The 10,000-nt window shown below is 44.9% G+C and overlaps 2 protein-coding genes across 2 annotated transcripts in view; both read left to right on the forward strand.

Moving 5' to 3' along the window:
- Positions 1 to 9,358, forward strand: part of col5a3b (collagen, type V, alpha 3b) — a 57,938-nt gene extending 48,580 nt beyond the window's left edge. Inside the window, exons 56-66 of the mRNA XM_062539981.1 lie at positions 447 to 500; positions 590 to 643; positions 985 to 1,092; positions 1,497 to 1,550; positions 1,972 to 2,007; positions 2,944 to 2,997; positions 4,431 to 4,815; positions 7,191 to 7,303; positions 7,491 to 7,559; positions 8,143 to 8,376; positions 8,871 to 9,358. Of these exons, the coding sequence (XP_062395965.1) occupies positions 447 to 500; positions 590 to 643; positions 985 to 1,092; positions 1,497 to 1,550; positions 1,972 to 2,007; positions 2,944 to 2,997; positions 4,431 to 4,815; positions 7,191 to 7,303; positions 7,491 to 7,559; positions 8,143 to 8,376; positions 8,871 to 9,017 (1,308 nt within the window). The 3' untranslated portion in view covers positions 9,018 to 9,358. The remainder of the gene's footprint in view (positions 1 to 446; positions 501 to 589; positions 644 to 984; positions 1,093 to 1,496; positions 1,551 to 1,971; positions 2,008 to 2,943; positions 2,998 to 4,430; positions 4,816 to 7,190; positions 7,304 to 7,490; positions 7,560 to 8,142; positions 8,377 to 8,870) is intronic.
- LOC134086228 (NACHT, LRR and PYD domains-containing protein 12-like) overlaps positions 1 to 10,000 on the forward strand; it is a gene marked incomplete in the record, with an annotated part of 983,201 nt that overhangs the window by 254,149 nt on the left and 719,052 nt on the right.

The following is a 10,000-nucleotide window of genomic DNA, read 5'->3' on the forward strand; positions in this document are numbered from 1 at the left end:
TCAATTTCTTTATTGGGCTCGAATCACAGACATATTGTATGGTAGGAGCAGGCTTCACTCAGTCTCTTTTGTTTCTTTTCAGAGTGCTTGGCCAAACGTATAAGTTAACTCAGAACAGAAAAAAGGCAGCACTTTGCATATAAACGTGTTTTATAGCGCAATAAAACACGTTTATATGCAAAGTGCGGCCTTTTTTCCGTTCTTCGAATCAGAGACCCCACCTTAAATATGACATTTCCTGATGCAATGATTCTCTTTAGACTGAGAGACTCACAGTGTTCCCTTACAAGAAGTCCTAATGTTGACTCACTGTATATGATTTCTTAATGGTCATTATTTAAGAACATACTCCGCTTCGTTCTTTTTCATTCTATTTTTATTTCTTTCTTCCCTTCCTTCCCTACTTTCTGTCTTTTTTTCCCTCCTCTCTCTCTTTCTTTCCTCAGGGAGAGCAAGGCTTGAACGGACCACCTGGCCAGACAGGACCTCCTGGACCAATGGTAGGGTTCCAAGCTTGTGTGATGTCACAAAACGATTCTGCGTTGACCAATGGCCAAGAGCTTGGACTGACATGTGTGCTCATCTCTAGGGTCCACCAGGGCTGCCGGGACTGAAGGGAGACCCGGGAAAGAAAGGAGAAAAGGTTACTTTCACACACACACACACACACACACACACACACACACACACACACACATACACATATAAGCATACATACAAGCACACACACACGCACACCAACTAATACACACACATGGAACATACACACACACACACAGACACAAGCACACACATACAGTACATACTGTATATCAAGTACACACACCTGCACCCACAAATGCCCCCACCCACCCACCCACACACACACACACACACACACACACACACACAAACTCTAATATGTGTGTGTGTGTGTGTGTGTGTGTGTGTGTGTGTGTGTGTGTGTGTGTGTGTGTGTGTGTGTGTGTGTGTGTGCATGGTCAGGGCCACGGCGGTCTCATCGGCCTGATCGGACCTCCTGGAGAGGCTGGAGAGAAGGGAGACCGAGGATTGCCTGGCAACCAAGGAGCACTAGGACCCAAAGGAGAGGAGGTGCGTTTAGAAAAAAACAGATGACTAGACAGATATACATAAGAGCAGTTTACAAATGATGTACCATGAATGTAGACATGTATGTTCTGTTTTAAAGAGGCTCACTTCTCTCCTCTCCTCTTCTCTTTTTTCTCTTCTCTCCTCTCTTCTCTTCTCTCCTCTCCTCTTCTCTCCTCTCCTCTCTTCTCCTCTCCTCTCCTCTCCTCCCCTCTCCTCCCCTCTCCTTTCCCCTCTCCTCTCCTCTCCTCCTCTCCTCTCCTCTCCTCTCTCTTCTCCCTTCTCTCCTCTCCTCTTCTCTCTCTTCTCTCCTCTCTCTGGTCTTCGCTCTCCTCACCTCTCCTCTTCTCTCCTCTCCTCTCCTCTCCTCTCTCTTCTCTCCTCTCCTCTCTCTCCTCCTGTTTTAGGGACCCATCGGCCCTCCAGGCTTCAGTGGGCCACCTGGCCCTCCAGGTCTCGCAGTAAGTATCTAATATAGTCGATATGTATGTATGTATGGATATCGTATGGATGGATGGATGGATGGATAGATGGATGGATGGATGGATAGATGGATGGATAGATATATGGATGGATGGATGGTTGGATATATCTGACTATCTTTCTGCATGTTATTTCGTTCCCTTAAACATATTCAAATAAATGTAAATGTTCCCGCTGCCGTTAACCGTAAACAATATTGTATCGAAATGTCCTGGTGCCTTTCTGTTACGTATTTTGAGTTGAAAGACTCCACTATTTTATTTTGAGTGATATTATTGAGTCAGTGACGGTAATTGCTGTTTCCATTTTTTCAGCATGACGTTGTTTGAGCACCAGAGTCCATGTTGTGTGTTTCTCTCTCTTCATATTTTTTTTCTCTCCTTTCTTTGTCTGTTACAGGGAGCTACAGGCCTGCCAGGATCCAAAGGCAACGAGGTGAGACAATCTGAGCTCACTGTGACTAAGTGTGATTAATGACAATAGGTAGAGGCATTCATTATTCATTGACAAAACGTGTCTGTACCAGCGTGTGTGTGCGTGTGAGTGTGTGTGTTTTGTGTGCGTGCATGCGTGTGTTTTGTGTGTGAGTGCATGTGTGCGGTTTTGTGCATGTGTGTCTGTGTGTGTGTCTGTGTGAACATGTGCTTGTGTGTGTGTGTGCGTGTGTGTGTGTGTGTGTGTGTGTGTGTGTGTGTGTGTGGCTCGTATGTATGTACAGTATGTGCCCACACCTATCCATCCGTGCGTTCTCCTGTGGACCACCTGTGTGTAAATTCACCTTTGACCTTTCACCACCATTCAGAAGTGATCAGTCCTATTCTCCATCATCTGTCTCTCCCTCCATCCATCAAACCATTGGCCCATGTGACCCCCCCCCCCCCCCCCCCCCCAGCCTCCCCATCTTCATAGCTTACATTCCCTGAGCCATTAACAATGGAGGAGATTTTCTATAGCACTGAAGACAGTGATGGATCTACACTCCCATTCATTTCCATTGGGCCAATTGAAGCCCAGGAAGTAGCCTACAGTATGTACTGTACAGTAGGCAAAATGGCCATTTCTTAGTAAACAGTGCTTAGTGTTGGCCTTTATCACACCCTTATCACAACAGCCAATACAGCAGGGCCTCAATGTGACTAATTTAACACACACGCAAACGCACTAACGCAGACATACACACACACACACCACACTCAGGACACCCTTATCACAAGAGCCAATACATCAGGGCCTCAATGTGTTAGTATGCACAGTTATTTTATTAATGAAAGGTGCTTGCACACAGGCTTGACAAACAACACACACACACACACACACACACACACACACACACACACTGTAAGTGATCACGTTGTGGTTTTCCGTCTCCAGGGACCCATTGGCCCCCGAGGTGACACTGGCCCTGCTGGACCCCCTGGACCTCCAGTAAGTCCTTCCTCCTCTACCTCCTCTTCCTCTCTTTTCTTCTACCCATATCCTTCTCTTCTTCCTCTTCCTCCTCTACCTCTCTCTTTTCTTCTGCCCTTATCTCCTCTACCTCTCTCTTTTCTTCTGCCCTTATCTCCTCTACCTCTCTCTTTTCTTCTGCCCTTATCTCCTCTACCTCTCTCTTTTCTTCTGCCCATATCCTCCTCTTCCTCTCTCTTTTCTTCTACCCATATCCTTCTCTTCTTCCTCTTCCTCTCTTTTCTTCTGCCCTTATCTCCTCTTCCTCTCTTTTCTTCTGCCCTTATCTCCTCTACCTCTTCTTCCTCTCTTTTCTTCTGCCCATATCCTCATCTTAATCCTCTTCCTCTCTCTTTTCTTCTGCCCTTATCTCCTCTTCCTCTCTTTTCTTCTACCCATATCTCCTCTTCCTCCTCTTCCTCTCTCTTTTCTTCTACCCATATCCTCCTCTTCCTCTTCCTCTCTTTTCTTCTGCCCTTATCTCCTCTTCCTCTCTCTTTTCTTCTAACCATATCCTCCTCTTCCTCTCTCTTTTCTTCTGCCCTTATCTCCTCTTCCTCTCTCTTTTCTTCTAACCATATCCTCCTCTTCTTCCTCTTCCTCTCTCTTTTCTTCTGCCCCTATCTCCTCTACCTCCTCTTCTTCTCTTTTCTTCTGCCCATATCCTCCTCTTCCTCCTTCTTCTCTATCTCTCGCTCACTCTCTGTCTCAAACAAACATGTCCCAGTTTAATACGAAACACATATGTATCAATTCAGTTTAATTCAATTCAGTTCAGTTCACAACATTTATATGTAATACTCCTACTACAATATGTGTAAACAGATCACACTCACAACCAAACAAACAAACACGCTCCAGTTTAAAGCAGCACTAAAGTAGATTTGCTCTGGGGTTCCCCTACAGTTGAGAAGTGCAATAAATAACAAACTAAATATGTGTCTTTTGCAACACATAACTCCGATACAATACAGAAGGAATAGTAGTAAGAGATCTCTGAAACCTGTAGATGATAGATAGATAGATAGATAGATAGATGGATAGATAGATAGATAGATAGATAGATAGATAGATAGATAGATAGGTAGATACAGTAGATAGATAGATAGATAGATACAGTAGATAGATAGATAGATAGATAGATAGATACAGTAGATAGATAGTAGATAGATAGATAGATAGATAGATACAGTAGATAGATAGAGGGGCTGCTTTATTCATACCGAAGGAAATGTTTGCTAACGTCCTGTTAACATGAAACACATTGACATGTTTGTAATAACAAAATGATGTACAGTATATTCAATTTAATTCGGTTCAGTTCACAATGTTTTATTTGATATATTTTATACTAACAACAAAACAAAATAAAACAAAACGAAACAAAACACGATCCTCCTCTCCCTCCTCAGGGTCTCCCAGCGGTGAGCACGCGTTCTCTGCCCTACCAGCGCGACGGAACCGGGACCAGGGCAGGAACCGGACGCAGGCGCCGCCACCCCGCCACCGTGGACGGCGCCGCCATGGAGGACGACTCGGTCACGCTCGTCCGCGACGCAGACGAGGAAGAGGAGGAGGTGGACGAGGAGGGCATCTTCCTCAGCGACCAGCCGGCGGCGGGGGGGGCGGGGCCGGGGGCGGGGGAGGCGGGCGAGGGCCAGGACATGGAGGAGGTGTTCGCCTCGCTGTCGTCCATGCGCGTGGAGGTGGAGAGCATGCGCACGCCGCTGGGCACGTTCGACAGTCCCGCGCGCACCTGCAAGGAGCTCTGGTACTGCCACCCGGAGTACAAGGACGGTAAGAACATGCCCCTATGCACACTTTCTCTCTCTCTCACACACACACACACACACACACACACACCTGCAAGGAGCTGTGGTACTGCCACCCGGAGTACAAGGACGGTAAGAACATGCCCCTATGCACACTTTCTCTCTCACACACACACACACACACACACACACACACACACACACACACACACACACACACACACACACACACACACACACACATCCACATTCACATCCGCCAGCATCAGTATTTTACTTATTTTCATAAATACATTATTGTCTACTGGTTTTAAAATGTACTGTAAGTATTTGCAAAACAAACCCACAATGTTGTTATTATATGTCAGTAGTGGTAGTAGTAGTAGTAGTAGTAGTAGTAATAGCAGTATCAGTAGTAGTAATAGTAGTATCAGTAGTAGTAATAGTAGTGGTCGTAGTAGTATTGATTGTGTAGTAACTTTAAAATGATGCATCTTTTTAGCCTCATTTTCCTGTATTCGCTCATTCATATACATTTATTGAATAATCTGCCGGCTATGCAATTTTTTATAACTTGTCTACCATCCTATTTGAATACTCTTTTTGTTCGCTTCTCATATCCCTACGCTCCCTTCTCCTCCTCTTCTGCAAAAAGGGTTGTCTTTTCACCCCCCTCTATCCTTCGTTCAGCCGGGCACTCATCCATACATTCAACATCCATCTTCCCATCCATCCATACATTCAACACGCCACATCGTTCCCGTCCATTGAGTATCTGATGCTTTTATCTGAAGGCCCCCGTGATCACGCCACCCCGTCCATGTATGTGTGTGTGTGTGTGTGTGTGTGTGCATCCGTATGCGGTCCATATGTAGAGGATAGCACCACTTTATACTGTAGATGTTCACTTAAACACGTGTGCACCTTAACACAGTGACTGTGGCCACTCTGTAGAGAGCACCTTTCATCCATCATGCCGTTACCCCCTACCCTACCCTGTGTGTGTGTGTGTGTGTGTGTGTGTGTGTGTGTGTGTGTGTGTGTGTGTGTGTGTGTGTGTGTGTGTGCGTCCGTATGTGGTCCATCATGCTGTTACCCCCTACCCTACATGTGTTTCTAAGTGCTCGTAAACACGGCAGGAATGGGATGTCGTGTCTGGTCTTTATGGAGAGGCCTTCTGCATTTCCCGTTTTAGTGTGTGGGGAGAGAGAGAGGGGGGGGGGGAGCACACACACACACACACACACACACACACACGCTCTTTCACTCACACAGGCATGCATGTACATTAGATCTCTCTTTCTTTCTCTCTGTGTGTCTCTCTCTCTTTTTCAGTTTCTCTCTCTCTTTCTCTTTCAAACCAAGAGGGGGCACACTCTTTCACTCACACAGGCATGCATGTACATTAGATTTCTCTACTTCTGTCTGTCTCTATCTCTTTTTCTTTCTCTCTCTCTCTCTTTCACACCTAGAGGGGGGCACACTCTTTCACTCACACAGGCATGCATGTACATTAGATCTCTCTACATCTGTCTGTCTCTCTCTCTCTGTCTCTCTCTCTGACACACACACACAGAGATGCTAACACACATACGTACATTCTCGCTCACACTTTATTTTCATTACTTTCATTTCATTGTGATTAATGCAAAATAAAATAGCCTTCATTTGTTATTGCTCTTTTAATTATATGCCCCCCCCCCATACACACACACACTTACACTTCACTTCACACTGTCTTTGACACACACACACACACATACACACACACAAACACACACACACACACACACACACACAGAGAGAGAGAGAGAGATGCTAACACACACACACACTCTGAAGCGCTGTCTTTGGGTGTCCAATGAGCTGTGCTAGGACATCAGTCTCACTCACTCCTGGCTCAGATGTGGATGGACATCTCTCCACTCTAACTGGCCATCCACCCATTTGTCCTTCGCACCGTCCTTCTATCCCTCTGTCCACTCTTCCTTCCCCTTTATTCATCCCTCCATCCATCCATCCATCCATCCATCCATCCATCCAGCCATTCACCCATCCGCCTGTGCTTATGTCTGTCCTTGCATTAATCCTGTTTATCCATACATCATTCCATAATCTCGTTGGTCCACCCGCCATTAATCCTGGCTATTGAAGTGTCACGCTCCATCTCCCTCAGACTCAAATTCTGCAGAGTAATTCTATATGCATTTAGGTTTCAATCTGCCTTTTCTCGGCAACGTTCAAAACTCCCGTTCATTTTTCATCCATCCATCCATCCATCCATTTATCTATCCATCCATCCATACTCCTATCCATCCTTCTTGCTTTCCCATTAGGATATGTGGTTCTCTCCATCCAGGAAGTCACTCTTTTTTTCTCTCTCTTTCTGACATGGTTCAGGTGAATACTGGATTGACCCGAACCAGGGTTGCCATAGAGACGCCTTCAAGGTGTTCTGCAACTTCACGGCAGAGGGAGACACGTGTTTGGACCCAGACAGCAAGTTCCAGTCGGTGGGTAAACACACACACACACACACACACACAGAAACACACACACACACACACACTTGCACAAACATGCTTTGAACTTGTGCATGCGATAACGACACAACCCTATCAGAAGACCCACTTTTACACAGTGTATCCAATTAGGACTCTGAATTTATTGACTGACAGCTTGACTGGCCTATCAAAACAGGTTAAACTGGCTGCATGGAACAAGGAGAAGCCCGGCACCTGGTACAGTCAGTTCAAGAAAGGCTCCAAGGTGAGACACCTGACAGGAAACCTAGTCTGTAAACTCTGATCAAGTCACAAAATATCAGATAAGATCCAACATCTGTAGTTTCTGTAGTACAGGCATTTTTTTTTATATGATTACAGTGATGATTATGTTTATGATATGGTCCATAGCGTTTTAACATATATCCTCTCTTCCTAGTTTGTCTATGCTTTGTTTGTTTGTTTCATGCGTGGGTTTATATAATACATGTATAATAAAAATGATTAGTGTAATGAATGTATAGATTTATTTAAGTCCTTATATCATCTTCCTAATTTCTCTATACAGACTAATAATGAATAAATAAACAATAGAATATAATATAATTCATTGTTTTGTATAGTACCATATTACGAAAGTTCTTATCCTGCCCTCCTAGTTAAATAAATAAACAATATAATATAATGTAATATGATGTATGGTTTTGTATAGTACTATATTAAGGTTCTTAATGCATTTCCTGCCCTCCTAGTTAAATAAATAAACAATAATAAGATATAATATAATATAATGTATGGTTTTGTATAGTACTATATTAAGGTTCTTAATGCACATCCTGCCCTCCTAGTTTGTGTACACAGACGTGAGTGGGCAGCCGGTGCACGTGGTGCAGCTGAACTTCCTGAAGCTGCTGAGCGCCACGGCCCACCAGACCTTCACCTACACCTGCCAGAACTCGGCCGGCTGGTACGACAGCGCCTCCCGGGGGTACGGGCACGCACTGCGCTTCAGGGGGAGTGGGGGCGAGGAGCTCACCCACGAGAACTCGCTGTTCATCCAGCCACTCCGGGACGGCTGCCAGGTGTGTGTCTGTGTCTGTGTGTGTGTGTGTGTGTGTGTCTGTGTGTTGTGTTTTGTTTTAATGTGGTGTTGTGTTTTACGAATAACTGCAGACGTGTTTGATTAGTGATTAGTCTCTATGAATCCTAGAGGGTTTGTGTTCATTTGCTTATGTAGCTCTTACACACACAATACAGACGTGATCAGTAGGCTACCAAGAGTACTCTCTGACACACATGGATAAAGAAGGCTTTTGTAGCACACTGTTGACTGCTTCACAACCTAAATATAACATGTCATTGTGGTTCTAGTTAGTAGGACCAAGATTAGGCTAACAATCTGACACAAATGGATAATGAAAGCTACTTCTACTACTACTACAACTACTAAGGCTACAACAACTACTTAACCTAAACGTAACTGTGGTTGGAGTGTGTGTGTGTGTGTGTGTGTGTGTGTGTGTGTGTGTGTGTAATATAGCAAGTATAAACACAGGGTTGTTCTCTTTTTTCGTAGTCACGCGTCGGGCAGGAGAGGACTGTGCTAGAGTTCAATTCGCCGGACTCCGAGATGTTTCCCATCATGGACGTGGCCGTGTCGGACTTCGGCAACAGCAAGCAGAAGTTCGGCTTTGAGCTGGGCCGCGTTTGCTTCAACGGCTAGCGCCCCCTGCAGTCTGGGAGGACTCACTGCAGTCGAAAGGGAAGGGACTTTGACGAGTGCCACTGCTTGTGTCTGAGTTAAGACATGCACAAGCCAGCGGAGGGCGCCACAGTTTATTGTGTCACAAACGGAAAACATTCTCTCCTGAGGTCAGGTGACCACGAAGCAGCCAATGGGAGGTCACAGCAGTCACTGCCAGGACTCAGGCAAATAAGAAAGAACACTTTGGGCCAGTTTCATGGACATGGATTAAACTTAAGTCCTAAATTAAAAGCTCCTTTCCAGTGGAGGTCTTCCACGTATAGCTGTCTTTTAGCTAAGGACTAGACCAAAGGGCCGTACACACCGGGAACGATAACGATAACGATAACGATAACGATAACAATAAAAGCCTTCACACTGACCAACAATAGGGAAAGTCTCTCCTTGTGTTGATGAATGTAATGCCTAAAATTTTATGAATTCTGATTGGCTTCTTATCAGCATTTTATCGCTCTAAAATTGCTCTGAAAGTGATCCCCAAACGATATCGTTATTCATGTTGTTATCATATGTGTGGACGTCGTCATCCATATAGTTTTGCCGTAACCCTTATAGTTATCGATTCTTGTTGTGAACGGCACTTTAGTCCATGTCTGGGAAACCGGCCCTCTTATGTATTTATGCACTCACTCAAACTGACAAACGCCACACCTTCATTGAATCAAAGACTCACGTCACATCACAACCAAACCGAAACCCGATGACTTCCTCTTCCACGCTTCTTCATGAACTCACTCATTCAAACTGAACATGCAACCTTGTACAAATAACCAGTCCAGTATATGACTAGTCCAACGACATCCTCGTTCACACTTTGGTCCAGTATATTACACAGAAAAGGACAGACACGCTCTCTCATTTCAGTACTTCACCTTTGGACACCACTGCTAACAACTGAACACATTGCTTCACACAAATGATCCAGTCTGTCTCACAGAAAC

Source organism: Sardina pilchardus, chromosome 1, assembly GCF_963854185.1.
Source record: "Sardina pilchardus chromosome 1, fSarPil1.1, whole genome shotgun sequence".
Taxonomy (NCBI): domain Eukaryota; kingdom Metazoa; phylum Chordata; class Actinopteri; order Clupeiformes; family Clupeidae; genus Sardina; species Sardina pilchardus.